At 41.2% G+C, this 16,618-nt stretch overlaps 1 protein-coding gene across 2 annotated transcripts in view; it reads left to right on the top strand.

The window, feature by feature from the left end:
- Window positions 1-16,618, top strand: part of LOC309537958 (phospholipase A2 inhibitor and Ly6/PLAUR domain-containing protein-like) — a 68,097-nt gene that overhangs the window by 36,531 nt on the left and 14,948 nt on the right. Inside the window, exons 1-3 of one of the 2 annotated variants that reach the window (XM_082233118.1) lie at window positions 11,487-11,660; window positions 12,924-13,046; window positions 14,155-14,304. The exons of the other annotated variant lie outside the window; for it this stretch is intronic. Coding sequence (XP_082089244.1) covers window positions 11,570-11,660; window positions 12,924-13,046; window positions 14,155-14,304 — 364 coding nt within the window. The 5' untranslated portion in view covers window positions 11,487-11,569. Of the gene's footprint in view, window positions 1-11,486; window positions 11,661-12,923; window positions 13,047-14,154; window positions 14,305-16,618 lie in introns of those variants that run through there. 2 annotated transcript variants of the gene reach the window in all.

Below are 16,618 nucleotides of genomic sequence, written 5' to 3'. Positions count from 1 at the left end.
AAAAGAGCACTATTGCTCCAATTCCAACTCTTTCCAAAGAAAATCTGTTGTTCAACATCCTTGGAAAGTGAAGTCACTCCTATGAATGAAATCTGGAAAAGAAAAAGAAATATTCACATTAGTCATTTACTAAGGTCTTGGAGTTTGTGGTTCTGGTGGTGAACAACAACAACAACAACAACAACAACAACAACAACAACAATTTATACCCTGCCCATCTGGCTGGGTTTCCCCAGCCACTATGGGCAGCTCCCAACAGAATATTAAAACAAAATAAAACATCAAACATTAAAAACTTCCCTAAACAGGGCTGCCTTCAGATGTCTTCTCAAAGTCCGATATCTGATGGGAGGGCATTACACAGGGTGGGCACCACTACTGAGAAGCCTCTCTGCCTGGTTCCCTGTAACACAGGGAGGGAACCACCAGAAGGCCCTCAGAGCTGGACCTCAGTGTCCGGGCTAGACGATGGGGGTAGAGACACTCCTTCAGGTATACTGGGCCGAGGCTGTTTTGGGCTTTAAACGTCAGCACCAACACTTTGACTTGTGCTCAGAAGAAATATATTGGGAGCCAAAGTACGTTTTTCAGGACCAGTGTTATGTGGTCTAGGTGGCCACTCCCAGTCACCAGTCTAGCTGCCGCATTCTGGATTAGTTGTAGTTTCTGAGTCACCTTCAAAGGTAGCCCCATGTTGAGTGCATTGACTTAATTTTATAAAGTGTATACTTTTTGTTTCTTTTAAAGTATACTATGCTATAATGATTTTTATAGTGTCCAGATCAAGGAAACAAATGGTACTGCTCTATTCTGACTTTCTCATTCCACACCTGGAATGCTGTGCCCAGTTTCGGGCCCTGCAATCTAAGAAAGATATTTAGAAGCTGGACCGTGTACAGAGGAGGGAACCTAAAATGATAAAGGGTCTGGAAACCAAGCTTTATGTGGAATGGATGAGGGAGTTGGATAGACTTAGCCTCGAAAGGACACAACTGAGAGGACTCCTTTTCAAAGCCTTAGTTATTGGACTGTGACAACTGACCTCAGGATTCTGTTACAGGTGAGGACAAAATAGATTGCGATATAATTTCATTTGGCAGAAAACTTGTGTGTGTTTGTGGGTGGGTGTTTCTAAGAGAGAGAAGATTCTTAAACAGTGACTATATTGGTAGGAACCAAGAGTGTGAGGCAGGGGAGACAGACGGAAGTGCCAGAGGAACCAAAACTCCTAAGTATACATTGAGGAAGTTGCAATAAAGAACTACACACACTTATCTATGCTGGGCTCTACGCAGGGCTGCCCTTGAAGCTGAACCAGAAACTCCAGCAGGTGCAGAATGCCGCTGCAAGGCTCCTTACAGGGTCCTTCACACAGGACCACATTCATCCAGTGCTTACCAGCTGCACTGGCTCCTGGTGGAGTACATGGTCAGGTTTAAGGTGCTGGTTTTGACCTTTAAAGCCCTATGCAGCCTAGAACCCTCATACCTATGGGACTGCCTCTCCTGGTATGCTCCGCAGAGGACCTTAAGGTCCATAAATAGGCCCGAGCCTCAAGGAGGTTAGATTGGTCTCAACTAGGACAGGGCCTTTTCAGCACTGGCCCCTGACTTGGTGGAATGCTCTGTCACAAGAGAACAGGGCCCTGTAGCATTTGACATCTTTCTGCAGGGCCTGCAAGATGGAGCTGTTCTGCCTGGCCTTTGGCTTGGATTTACTCTGAACCCTTATGTGGGCTTTGGTATATAAATTTTCCCTTGGATTTTGCTGGCCCATGTAGGACCAGCATGGGTAGCTGGCTTGGGCGAATAATGTTTCCTCCCTTTATGGTCTTAATTTATGGGCTACTACTAAAATGAAGCTGCATTTTAAGTTGTATCAAGTCATATTTTAATTAACTTTTTGTTGTTGTCCCCCCCCCATTACTTTTTATTGTAATTTATATTTGGTGTTAGACGCCCTGTGCCTGGCCCTGGCCAGGAAGGGCAGAGTATAAATGAATTATTATTATTAATATTATTATTATTATTATTATTATTATTATTATTATTATTATTACAGTGGTACCTCGGGTTAAGTACTTAATTCATTCCAGAGGTCCGTTCTTAACCTGAAATTGTTCTTAACCTGAAGCACCACTTTAGCTAATGGGGCCTCCTGCTGCTGCTGCGCCACCAGAACACAATTTCTGTTCTCATCCTGAAGCAAAGTTCTTAACCTGAGGTACTATTTCTGGGTTAGGAGAGTCTGTAACCTGAAGCGTATGCAACCTGAAGCATATGTAACCCGAGGTGCCACTGTATTATTATTATTATTATTATTATTATTATTATTATTATTATTATTTATTATTATTATTATCTGAGAGTAAGACCCATTGAAATCAGTGGCATTTACATCTATGTAGACAGATATAGAATTGCACTGTAATCCCTTTGAAATAAATGGTTACTACTTCCAACAACAGTGCATAGGAGTGTGCTGAAATCCCTATGCCACCTCCAATTTTTCCAGCCAAATATATTTATTGGTGAGGGATGGGGTGGAAACTTGAGAAGCACCTTTGCCTATGAAGGAAGCAGCTGCATTGCTAAGTAGGCATAACATAAACAATGAAGCAAAGAGAAGGACACCCCAAGATAGACAGCATAAAGCAGAATGTCCTCTGTGCCTTCTGTGCTGTGTGGCTAAAAAATGCCTTTGGTAGTGGTATGAGTGGGAAATGAGGCTATTGCTCTGCATCCAAGAGCAATAGAAAGAGAAGAAGGAGATACTTAAAAGCCTCCTGTTAGGGCTGGCATATCATTAAGAGCAAAAAAAGGGCACAGGCAGAGCCACTGCTAGTCTGCCAGATGGGGAAAGAGGCATGAGGGCGCAGGGTCACTGCTGCCACACCCGCACAGTTAGAGTGGGTTACTCATGGCTGTCTTTACCCGGGGGTGCAAGGGGTGCAGGACACCCAGGTGCTGAATTCTGGGGGCCATCAGGCGCTTGCCGCTGAAGCTGCCTAAGCTCTTAACTATTTACCTCAGGGATGTCCAACCGGTTGAATCAATGTATCTGGTAGCACCCCCTAGTAGTGTCTTCCATTTTCGCATGATCACAAAAACGGAAGTTGGAGATATCATAGAATCATAGAGTTGGAAGAGACCACAAGGGCCATCGAGTCCAACCCCCTGCCAAGCAGGAAACAAAGCAGGTATGCCAAGCAGGTATCACTGCCGCTTTTTATTTTCCCATGTTAGCGGTTTTTGCTGTTCCCCTCTGTAAAACTTAGACTTGCGCCCCTTAAAAAAAGCTCAACACCTTCTAGCTCACCCCTCAAAAAAATTTTGGGGGGTGCTGGGCGAATCTTTGCACCCTGGTGGAACATATGCTAAAGATGGCCCTGGGGCTACTGCCCTCCTGTCATGATAGTCCTGCACCCATGGATATCTGAACAGCTGCTCCAAGAAGGATTCTTCTGTACTTCAGGGTTCTTCTTATCTTTTGAAAATGGAAGATGGGATTTGAAGCAGGTATAAACAACTAGCTGGGTTCAATTCAAGACAATGTGGCTAAGGACAGTCATCACCAAACAGATCAGCTGAGTCAAAGTATCTTTCCCTGTCCCAACAATCTGACACAATTAGAACAAGGAGTGTCAGTGTACTGTAAGATAATTTAATTAGCTCTCAGTAATTATCTTGGAGTCATTGTATTCTATTCAGTGCCTACCAGTGCGTCCCTGGCAGCTTTCAGCAGCCCTGAGCTATGTCTAGCTTTGCCAGCTGAGCAGTCACCTGAGCAGTACCTTGAGGCTTTCATTGCACTTTGATTAGTGGCCTGGAAGATCAGAAGAGAGCAGAAAAAGAATATTGCTCTTTTGAACTCAGTAAGACCCCGCATCAAATAAGAGGAAAGACAGAGGCACTGGCTCAGAATATACCTTTATCCACCAAGGACCCAGCAACTTCACATAGACCTTGGATGTGATAGTATTAACAGTCTGTAGCAAATAAGGGCTACAGTTTGGCACTGAAGAATATGTTTGGCAGTGTTAGCCGTTGTGGGAAGAGATTTAGGATTACAGTGGTACCTCGGGTTAAGTACTTAATTCGTTCCGGAGGTCTGTACTTAACCTGAAACTGTTCTTAACCTGAAGCACCACTTTAGGTAATGGGGCCTCCTGCTGTTGCTGCGCCGCCACAGCACGATTTCTGTTCTTATCCTGAAGCAAAGTTCTTAACCTGAAGCACTATTTCTGGGTTAGCGGAGTGTGTAACCTGAAGCGTATGTAACCTGAAGCATATGTAACCTGAAGCGTATGTAACCCGAGGTACCACTGTATAAACACAAGCCATTCAAGCACACAGTCCTTGCAGCAGAACAACCATAGCACTAAATTAGTTGTTCTGTTTTAATGATGGACACAGTCATATGATCTCAATAGACTTTTCAGTCTTCTTAGAACAAGTTACTGTCCATTGTCCTGCAGTATCCCTACCAGGGAGAGTTGACACCTTCCCTTCTGCCCTGTACCAATATTTGCTGCAGCTGCCTAATTTGCAAACAGACAATCATCTGTATTCTCAATATCCAAAAGCTTTTAGGATTCTTTAAGGAGTTCCTGCTTTAAAATTGCTATGTATTATTGAAACCTTCTAAATCCAAGATACCTCGAGAATACAGATATCTTGGATTTAGAAGGTTTCAATAATGCATTTGGTTGGCATGCATATTTATGGTATGACAAAATCAAAGTGCATAGTGCCTTTAAAAATCACATTGTCAGAAAAGCGTTGTTTAATGTTTGGATAAGATATAAAGATTTGTTGGAAAACAAAACCCCTAGATGGTTGTCACCTTTGGAGGCTAAGGCATTGAAGAAATTTAATATGGAGGTCGGATGGCCAAAGTATTGTGAGATTTTGGAACAGGATGGAGAAAAATTGAAATTAAAGAGTCATGAAAAACTGAAACCCAAAGTACAAGACTGGCTCCATTATTATCAAATAATGGAGGTCTATAAACAAGACAGGAAAATAGGCTTCCAGGTGGAAAAATCAAAATTAGAGACTGAATTGTTAGAACCCAATACTAAGAATCTGTCAAGAATGTATAACTTGCTGTTGAAATGGAATACACAAGATGAAACAGTTAAGTCAGCCATGATTAAGTGGGCACAGGATATTGGTCATAACATTATGTTTGCTGACTGGGAAAGGTTGTGGAACACCGGGATTAAATTTACGGCATGTAATGCCTTAAGAGAAAATATTATGAAAATGATCTATAGGTGGTACATGACCCCAGTCAAGCTTGCAAAAATTTATCACACGCCTGACAATAAATGTTGGAAATGTAAAGAAACTGAAGGTACTTTCTACCACCTTTGGTGGACATGACCGAGGATTAAGGCTTTCTGGGAAATGATATATAATGAAATGAAAAAGGTACTTAAATGTACTTTTCTTAAGAAGCCAGAGGCCTTTCTCCTGGGTATTGTCGGCCAATTGGTGGCAAAAAAAGATAGAACTTTCTTTATGTATGCAACAACAGCAGCAAGAATACTTATCGCAAAGTACTGGAAGACACAAGATCTACCCACCTTGGAAGAATGGCAGATGAAAGTGATGGACTATATGACTTTGGCTGAGATGACTGGCAGAATCCGCGATCAGGGGAAAGAGACGGCAGAAGAAGAATGGAAGAAATTTAAAATCTATCTTAAGGACTATTACAAACTTGATGAATGTTAAAATGTTAAGGTTTTTTAGAAAGAAAGGGTTACAGTGATATAAGATTGGAGTAAAGAGAAGATTAAGATGACAGAGGGTTGAAAGGAACATATATAAGTTGCTAAAAAACTTTGGACATGTGGATGCAGAAAGGGGAGGTATGGGGGAGTCTGAGAAAAGAGGTTTCTGAAAAATATTATGAAATACTATATGTGTTTGTATGTCTTTTTATGTGTTTGTTTGTTATAAAATTTTGTAAAACCAATAAAAAAAAATTAAAAAAATAAAATAAAAGTGCTATGTAGATACAGTGATACCTTGGGTTACATGCGCTTCAGGTTACATACGCTTCAGGTTGCAGACTCCGCTAACTCAGAAATAGACCAAGATTGTATATTTTCAGAGAGGCTACACCATAACTGATGACATGAAAATCTTCAGAGAGATTCAGAAAGAAAGGAAAGTTCACACTTCCTCACCCCCCATCATGTAAAGGTCGTTCATCTCAGAGAGTAATGGTGGCTTTGTCCCATGGACAGTCCTGAATCCACGTTGTTTCTAGATCATATTTTCATCAAATATTACTTGCTGCTGCCCCACCAAAACTCTAAGGTCCTAGGGTGGATTCCATTAATATAACTCAGAGATACAAATACTGACAAAAGCATTAACATGTTTGCTATCCTTTTGATTTTGGCATCTCCTGATCACAACATGCTGGCTGGAAATGGTCTGCAGTGCCCAGCCTGATTCTCCAAAGGAAAGTAAAAGTGAGAAGACTGTCAACCGCCTTGAGAATGAGACCCAGCTGATTTTAAAGGAGGTTTTTCTACAAGTAACGTTGCTACTCAGAAAGGGGGGAAAGGTCTAATCATTGGCTAGGTCACACAGATTCCCTCCTGCTCTCCTGCTCCCACCTCCTGCCCCTTCCTTTCCCTTTCAAAAGTGAGAGGGGCCACATCTCTCACTGGCCACACTCTGCACCCTTCCTTAGTGTTCTGCCTGCCTGGACTTTGTCCTTAAACTCTCATAATGCCACTTGCTTCTCCAGAAGGAGGATTCAGAGCAAGATGTGTATATAAAATACCCTTCCGAACAAAAGTAAAAAGTGCATTCACGGCTTCACCCCAGTTGCATTCGGATCTCTCCACCTCTGGGATGCAGTCCAGGACAAAATGTGTTCCCCCTGCTCAAATAGCATAATTTTAAGAATAAGGAATGTTATATATTTCCTTAAATTTATATATATTATTCCCCAATGTTATTCTCTTGATATTATTTTCCTCTCTGAATTTCTTATTTAGGACTTCCATTACTAAAATGAATATTAATGGAGAGAACGAACATCCCTGTCTCGTCACTTTATTAATTTCACATTTTTCTGATCTATTCCCATTTATTATTATTTTATTCCATTTATTATAATTTTTTCTATTTGTTTGGTATAGATAGCCTGGATTCTGTTACAGAACAGATCTTTAAACTCCATATTTGCAAAGTTTTTTGCAAATAAAGTCGCTCAGATTCGGGAAGAGGTAGACACCACCGTGGGAGCAGGGCCGGGGCGGGAGAGTGCTAGAGTCCTGTCTATTCAAATTGCGTGGGATCAATTCCAATCTGTTACCTCCGAGGATGTGGACAGGCTGCTTGGACGAGTGAAACCAACCACCTGTCTCCTTGATCCTTGCCCATCCTGGCTTATAAAAGCTAGCCGGGAAGGGATGGGCGATGGGCTTTGTGGGGTGGTGAATGCTTCCCTCCGTGAGGGAGCCTTCCCAGACCCACTGAAAGAGGCGGTTATTAAACCGCTTCTTAAAAAACCATCTTTAGATGCGGCCACGATGGCCAACTATCGCCCAGTCTCAAATCTTCCATTCTTGGGCAAGGTGATTGAGCGAGTGGTTGCTGAACAACTCCAGGCACGCCTGGAAGAAGCGGACCATTTGGATCCCTTCCAATTGGGATTCAGGCCTCATCACGGGACTGAAACTGCCTTGGTCGCACTGGTTGATGATCTCCGGCGGGCTAGGGACAAAGGTGAGAGCTGTTTCCTAGTTCTGCTGGATCTCTCAGCAGCGTTTGATACCATCGACCATAACATCCTTCTGGACCGTCTTGAGGGGCTGGGAGCAGGGGCACTGTCATACAGTGGTTCCGCTCCTTCCTCCTGGGCCGTGTTCAGAAAGTGGGGGGGGGGATGAGTGTTCAGACCCCTGGGCTCTCACTTGTGGGGTGCCTCAGGGTTCTTTCCTCTCCCCCATGCTTTTCAACATCTACATGCAGCCGCTGGGAGAGATCATCAGGGGGTTTGGGCTGGGTGTTCATCAGTATGCGGATGATACCCAGCTCTACCTCTCTTTCAAATCAGAACCAGTGAAGGCGGTGACGGTCCTGCGTGAGTATCTGGAGGCGGTTGGAGGATGGATGGCGGCAAACAGATTGAGGTTGAATCCTGACAAGACAGAAGTACTGTTTCTGGGGGACAGGCGGGCAGGTGTGGGGGATTCCCTGGTCCTGAATGGGGTAACCGTGCCCCTGAAGGACCAGGTGCGCAGCCTGGGAGTCATCTTGGACTCACAGCTGTCCATGGAGGCACAGGTTAAATCCGTGTCCAGGGCAGCTGTGTACCAGCTCCATCTGGTACGTAGGCTGAGACCCTATCTGCCCGCGGACTGCCTTGCCAGAGTGGTGCATGCTCTGGTTATCTCCCGCTTGGACTACTGCAATGCGCTCTACGTGGGGCTACCTTTGAAGGTGACCCGGAAACTACAACTAATCCAGAATGCAGCAGCCAGACTGGTGACTGGGAACGGCCGCCGAGACCATATAACACCGGTCTTGAAAGCCCTACATTGGCTCCCAGTACGTTTCCGAGCACCATTCAAAGTGTTGGTGCTGACCTTTAAAGCCCTAAACGGCCTCGGTCCAGTATACCTGAAGGAGCGTCTCCACCTCCATCGTTCTACCCGGACACTGAGGTCCAGCACCAGGCAGAGGGCCTTCTCGGTAGTGGCGCCCTCCCTGTGGAACGCCCTCCCACCAGATGTCAAAGAGAACAACAACTACCAGACTTTTAGAAGACATCTGAAGGCAACCCTGTTTAGGGAAGCTTTTAATGTTTGGTGTATCATTGTATTTTAATATTCTTTTGGAAGCCGCCCAGAGTGGCTGGGGAAACCCAGCCAGATGGGTGGGGTATAAATAATAAATTATTATTATTATTATTATTATTATTATTATTATTATTATTAGTTGCAACATAGTTGTCATAAATCTTCAGGCGATGTTATCGAATGCTTTCTCTGCGTCGACCACCATTAAAATTGCTGGTTTGTCAATTCGTAGTTCCAAATATTCCAACACATTTCTAATATTTCTGATGTTATTCTGAATCATGCGGCTGGGGCACTATATAGCGGGCATTTGCAGATGACCTTATCATCACAACCGAAAATCCCAGAGAGAGTGTTATTAAAACCTTGAAAATAATTAACGGCTTTGGGAAGGTATTGATGTTTAAACTGAACAAATCCAATACAAAATTAATGGCAAAAAATCTCTCCCAATTAGAAAAGTCTGCCAAAAAATAAAATTGTTGGGAATATGGTTAACACAAAAAATATTAATCTTTATGAAGATGATTACATCAAGGCATGGTCTAAAGTTAAAAGGAATATGGAAATTTGGAGTAAATTAAAATTATCTTTTGTGGGACATATTTCGGCTGTTAAATTAAATATTTTACCAAAGATGCTTTTTTTTTTTGTTTCAAGCCATTCCAGTTATATGGAAAACAAGCTGCATTGAAAACTGGCAGAGGGAAATATCTAAATTCATTTGGTCTGGAAACAGACCAATAATAAAGCTCACACTTCTTATTGACCTTAAAGAAAGGGTGTTGTTTTTTTTTGTTTTTTTTTGCATGTCTGACCTAAAATTATATTATGAAACAGTCTGCTTTTCTTGGATAACAGACTAGGGTCATCTTAAAAATAATGAGCTATTAGATTTAGAAGGGCATAACAACCGTTTTGGTTGGCATGAATATTTAAATTATGATTATCAGCTCTCGGGCTGGCTGGAATATCATCAACTCTGCGAGACATTTAAATAGGATGAGAAGAATTGATTTGCTATTGAACCCTCTAAATTTGAGAAGGAAAGAGTGAATAATAATATGAAAATATTATCAAAGGTGTACCGACTCCTCCTTGACTAGTTAAGGCGGTTATGATTAGATGGGATCAAGATATTGGACACCCTATAATGCTGAATGAGTGGGAAAACCTCTGGAAAAAAACTATGAAGTGTACGGCATGTTAAAACACTAAAGAAAACATGTTAAATATGCAATAGAGGTGGTATCTAACCCCATCATAGCTCTCAAAGATGTAGAAAAACATATCACGGCCAAGACAGGAGGATCAGTTTTAATGGATAACGCCTCCATTGCATCCATGTGACCCACAGCCCATTCTATATGAATCTGATATCCAAGCTTTCTCTGAAGGAGAGTCTCCATCACGGTTATTCGGCCCAGACACTGAGATATAGCTCTGAGGGCCTTCTGGCAGTTCTCTCAATTTGAGAAGTGAGTTTAGAGGGAACCAGGCAGAGAAACTTTTTGGTAGTGGTGCCCACACTGTGGAATGACCTCCCAACCTTTAGAATACTTCTCTTACCTGGACAGTTATCTTTCCATAAGGGTCAACATTCATGCAAAAATCCAGCATTGCCTGAGCTCTGCAAGTGCAGCTTTCTCCTGATTGAAGTGTAGAGTGTTTGAGGACCAGGACATTCGCAGGGAAACCAAAACGCTTGTTTACAAAGCCATTGTACTACCAACCTTACTGTATGCTTGTGCAACATGGACCACTTACAAATGCTATCTCCAAGTTCTTAAAAGATTCCATCAACAGTGTCTCCGAAAAATCTTACACATCACTTGGGAAGACAGGCGTAACAATATCAGTGTACTGGATGGAGCAAAGATCACCAGTGTTGAAGCAATGATTCTTCAACATCAGCTTTGTTGGACTGCTCATGTTGTGGGGATGCCTGATTATCGTCTTCCAAAGCAATTACTCTATTCCAAACTTAAAAATGGAAAGTGTAATGCTGGTGGTCAACAAAAGATGTTAAAAGACTGTTTCAAGGCAATCTAAAAAAAAAGTAGTATAAACACAGACAACTAGGAAATACTGGCCTGCGAGCGCTCCAGTTGGAGAACAGCCTTTACCAAAGGTGTCATGGGCTTTGAAGACACTCAAACTCAGGACACAATGGAGAAACGTGCTAAGAGGAAGGCATGCTTGGCAAATCCACACCGTGATCAACTCCTGCCCGGGAACCAATGTCCCCACAGTGGAAGGACGTGTGGTTCCAGAATTGGCCTCCACAGTCACTTACGGACTCATTGTTAAAACCGTGTTTATAGAAGACAATCTTACAAGGCTTCAAGTGATCGCCAAAGAAGAAGAAGAAGAATGTTTCTGCATATACTTGAAGCCACCCAGAGCGGCAGGGGTGACCCAGTCAGATGGGTGGGGTAAAAATATTATTGTTATTGTTATTGTTATTGTTATTATTATTATTATTATTATTATTATTATTATTAGGAATAAATCTGAGAGGTGTCTATTAACAAGTAATGAGATTATAGAGAAATAATTTAGACAATTCCAACAGTGAGCTTTGAATTTTAATATGTTCCTCTTTATCTTTGTCATGAACGAACAATCCCCATTTCCAGACCTCACTGAACTATTTGTTCCCAAGTGTTGCCTCCGATATGAATCCATGGCCTATAAATCTCTCCAGGCAAGCCTCTACCTGCATCAATTCATTTGATGATCCTTCTCTGCTCTGAGTCTCCTAATCTTTCTAGAATGATGAAGGCACTCCTGAGAGCATGCCTCCTCTTGGCCCTGCTTTCTCCAGGTAAGATGGGGAACATTAAATTACCTTTAGAGGACACTGAAGAGAACTTGCTGCTTGGGAGGGAAGGGGAGTTGGGAGTGCAGATCAACACCATAGAGAGCAAGGACTGCTGGTTTACCAAGAGGAAGTAGGGGAGAGTCAAGTCACGAGTTTATTTCTATTGAGTTCCAGCAAAACACACAAATCAAGGATCTCTCTCTCTCTCTCTCTCTCTCTCTCTCTCTCTGTGTGTGTGTGTATGTTTGTGTGTTTATACACACACACACGAGACAGACACATGGTTAGGTGTGGAAACAGATGGGGGATGTGCAAAGGCAAGAGATGGTCAGATGAAAATGTTGGAAATGATTTCAAAATGCAGGGAAAGTGCTAAGAAGGTGAACAATCTTTTCTTCAATGGGAGAGGGGGAGAAAATAGGACTTAAAAAATAGGACAGAATAGTAATTCCATTGGAATGGAGAGTAAAAGTTGCTTAGGAAAGGAAAGGGGAGAAAATAAAGTATGGCCATAGCAGGAAGAAATTCAATACATTTTAATAAGAAAAAAACCATCCTCTTGGAACAGAACACAGAAACCCACTGCTGAGGATCCAGTTTTGCTACTACTACTCATTGATTGTGGAAATCTGGGGAGCTGAATTTAAGAGAGTCAGTTTGCTGCTGTGATGAGAGTGTTAGACAAGGATCCAGGAGGCCAGGGTTTGAATCCCTACTGAGCCACAAAGCTCACTGGGGGAATCCTAGACCAAGCACTATCCCTCAGCTTAACCTACCTCACAGGAATCTTCTGAGGATTAAATGGGGAGGGGAAAACCATGTACACAGCCTTGAGCTTGGCTGCAGATAAATAAATTTGAAAAATTTGAAATTGAGAGTAAGCGAAACTGATAGATTTGCTCACCCTTAGTCCCGGAACCTGTCCTCACATTGGCCAACCCATTGACTATGGGAAGCACACAGTTAGGACCTCAGCAAAGCTGCAAGACTCTGTCTTACTGTGGGTTCCAGCAACTTATGTCTGAAATATGCTACTTTTTCTGGTCAATAGCTTCAAGAGCTTTAATTAATGAGTGTTTTACTCATATCATATCATTTCATATTATTCTATTAAAATGCTTATTAAATTGAACCCCTTTTAATTTAAAGGTTTTAATTCACTATCACCTCCTCCTCCGGGTCTCATTAAGCAAACCACGACACCAAATAATAATAATGGTAATGGTAATAATAATCTGTGAAGTAATCTTTTGCTCCTGTCCTCAGCATTAGCTAGGAAGTGCAGAACTGCCTATAACAAGACTGGACTGACAACACATGGCTATGGGGAAATAACTTGTGACTCCAACCAAGATTCCTGTATTGCTAGTGCTCTGCGAACAAATATAAGTAAGACTTTGTCTTTTGCTGTTGGATTAGATAAAGGTTCAGATAGGTGAACTTTAAGGGTTCTACTAGAATATAGAAGTCTATGCTGGGGCAACTCACCTATGAAAAAGTGAGGTGAGGAAACTGTGACACTTCAGCTGCAGATGGATTAGAACTTCCATCAGCCTCCGCTAGCCTGGCCACCAGTCAGGGAAGATGGGAGATGTAGTTCAACAACATCTGAAGTAAGGAATGGCTTGCATATGAAAATGGGGAATCTAACATCACCTGATCACAACCAGTGGCCGAATCTGGGGGCTGATTGTCAAGCTTAGAGAACTTTATTTGCATCAACCAGAAATCCCTATAGAGCCAAACCAATGAATTCCAGGTTAGTTTTGGTTATCAAACTAGGACAATAAGCCTGGAATATAAGCTGAACATCCCCTTTGCCATAAATGACCTTAAAATTGAGAGTCCTTTCACAGATCTATAAAAACTATTCAAAAGCTGTGTAATCGGGATTGGAGTTGAAGATACTTCAAACTTTCATGGCTCCATGGCCTCCCCCCACTCAAGTTATTTTGAAGTAATTCTCAGTGATGAAACAATGAGAAAGGAACCAATATAAAGAAAGTATTCATGTAGTTCGCCTCTAAAAAAGGGATTCAGTTACCCAGCTTGATTCAAAGTGCGCCCCTCCACCCTGATGAACCTCCAACATCACTGCTACATTCTTGGAGGGAGAGAGGCAAGGGGGCAGTAAAGTTGGTGCAATGCAATGTCTTGCCAAGTGTTTTGCGTTGGGAACAAGAGTTCAGGGAAGCATTTTCCCCAACCTGCAAACTGTTACAATCAACTAGTAGAGAGAGTGCAGTGTATGTCACATGCATTATCAGATTCATAGAGGAAGGCATGAGTCTTCGTGCTACAAATTTGACCTGAAATGAAGTTCTGCATACATTCCATTGCCAAATTTAATAATAATTTTCCATATTGTTAGTTTGAAATGGTCTTGATTCAGGCAATGTAGAAACCTGGAACCATTACAATGAATGTGCCTTAGACGCTATAAATCTGCATCCCGCCCCCGTCCCCCAAACTATTTCTTTCAAATTCTTTTTCATAGTGGATCCCCGAGTGCAACTTTCGAATAAGTGCTCGTCATCCCACTATTGCTTCTCAGGTGATTACAGCTTCACTGCAGCAGATGGCAAATTCTTTCAGATGAAGAGGCACTGCTGCAACACTGATCTGTGTAACAGTGAAACTCTCAGCCGTAAGTTTCTGCATCATTTTAGAATCCTTTTCTTAAAGGAAATAATGTTTTTATTGGATTTTCTGCAAGTGTAACAAGCATCACATATAAACAAAAGAGAACAAACACTACATCAAAAAATTAAAGAAGAAAAAGAGATAAGAAAAGAAAATCTTTTAAACTGCATATCCTTTCTACTCCAAATTTGTATTTTAACCTCAAGTTTCCTGTACCTTCTCTAAAATTACAAGTGTTTTTAAAAACCTGCCAATGTATTAAGATGTTTACAGTACTTTTGTAAATATATAATAAACATTTCCCATTCTTTTTAAAATTTCTCATCATCTTGGTTTCTGAGCTTTCCAATTAATTTCACCATTTCAGCATAGTCCATTAACTTGGTCTGCCCGTCTTCTTTGGTAGGGATTGCTTCCTCTTTCCATCTTTGGACTAGCAATGTCTGGGTGGGCGTTGTAACATACGTCAACAATTTCTTCTGGTCTTTTGGAACCTCTGCTCCTATAATACCTATTTAAAAGGCTGCTGTTTTTTTGTTTTACAAAAGTTACTCTAAATATTTTTTTCATTTCATTATACAGTGGACGCTTGGGTTGCAAACGTGATCCATGCAGGAGGCACGTTTGCAACCCGCAGCGGCGCGTCTGCGCATGTGTGCGTTGCGATTTGGCACTTCTGCACATGTGCAAAGCGCAATCTAGCGATTCTGCACATGCGCGACCACCGAAACCCGGAAGTTACCCGTTCCGGTACTTCTGGGATACAGGGGATCCGTAACCCAAAAAAGCAACCTGAAGCGTCTGTAACCTGAGGTATGACTGTAGATCATTTCCCAGAAGTTATTAATGACCTTACATTTCCACCACATATGATAAAACGTACCCTCTGTTGTTGGATCTTGTTCTCTATGTTTTTGCTAGTTTAACCAGGGTTAAATACCACCGGTACAAAATTTTATTATAATTTTCTTTCGGTTGGGTACATGCTGTAAATTTCATATTTGTTTTCCAAAGCCTTTCCCAGTCTGACATTTGTATATTATGTCCCACGTCTTTTGCCCATTTGATCATCACACATTTGACTTGTTCTTTCTTAGTATCCCACTCCAGAAGCAAATTATACATTTTTGACAGCAATTTTGTATTGTTTTCTACAATTGCTCTCTGAAACTTTGACACTTCATAACTAATCCTTTCTTTTCATCATTTTTAAAGGTTTCATTTAACTGAAAATATTGTAGCCAGTCGGTTACTTTTCTACTGATTTCTTCATAATCTTTTAATTTTAATTGATTATCTGTTTCTGTTAACTGCTCTCTATATGTCAGCCAACCTGTCCTCATATTTACCTTTTTAAAAAGATACTGCTTGTCACGGGGAAAGCCACCATGGTGTTTTTTGTTCTAGTAAATCTTTATATTTCTCCCAAACTTTAAATATCACATTTCTTATTATATAATAATGAAATCTTCTATGTACTTTGGCCTTATGATGCCATAAATACACTTGCCAATAAAATCTATTACCATAACCTTCCAGATCCAGCAGATCAGCTTGTTTTAGAATTATCCACTCCCAGATCCAGCAAATGCAGGATGCTTCATAATATAATCTTAAATCTGGTAGAGAGAAGCCTCCTCTGTCTTTAACATCTATTAATAATTTATGTTTTATTCTTCGTTTCTTCCCTCTCCAGATATATCTTGAAATATCTCTTTGCTACTCTTTGAAGCAGCTCACATTGCTTATCACTGGGATTGATTGGAATAAAAACAACACTTTTGGCAAAACACTCATCTTGATCACTGGCATTCTGCCTAATATAGACAAATTCATCCTTCCCCAGATTTCTAATTTCCTTTTTTCCTTTCCATAATTTTCATAGTTGTCTTTAAATATATTAATATCCTTAGCTGTCAGCCATATTCCCAAATATTTAACTTTTAAAAATATACCTATCTCTGTCTTCTGCTGTATCTGCTTTTTATCTTGCTCTGAAACATTCTTCACTAAGAGTTTAGTCTTATTCTTATGCAATTAAAAACCTAATACCTGTCCAAATTTCTGTATTTTTTCTAATACTTTCAATAGTGAATTTTGGGGGTCATCAACCATTATAACAAGGTTGTTTGCAAATGCTTTCAATCTATCTGCTTTATTTCCTACTACTATTCCTCTAATAGTTTTTTCTGCTCTTATGTTTCTCACCAGGACTTATCATATTAAAATAAACAATAATGGTGATAAACGACATCCTTGTATTGTCCCTTTCATGATTTTACATTTTTTCTGTAATAACATTATTAACAATTAATCTT

Source organism: Podarcis vaucheri (assembly GCF_965113315.1).
Source record: "Podarcis vaucheri genome assembly, chromosome: 7".
Classification (NCBI taxonomy): Eukaryota; Metazoa; Chordata; class Lepidosauria; order Squamata; family Lacertidae; genus Podarcis; species Podarcis vaucheri.
Note: the sequence above shows the minus strand (reverse complement) of the source record. Positions and strands in the feature narration are given on the sequence as shown.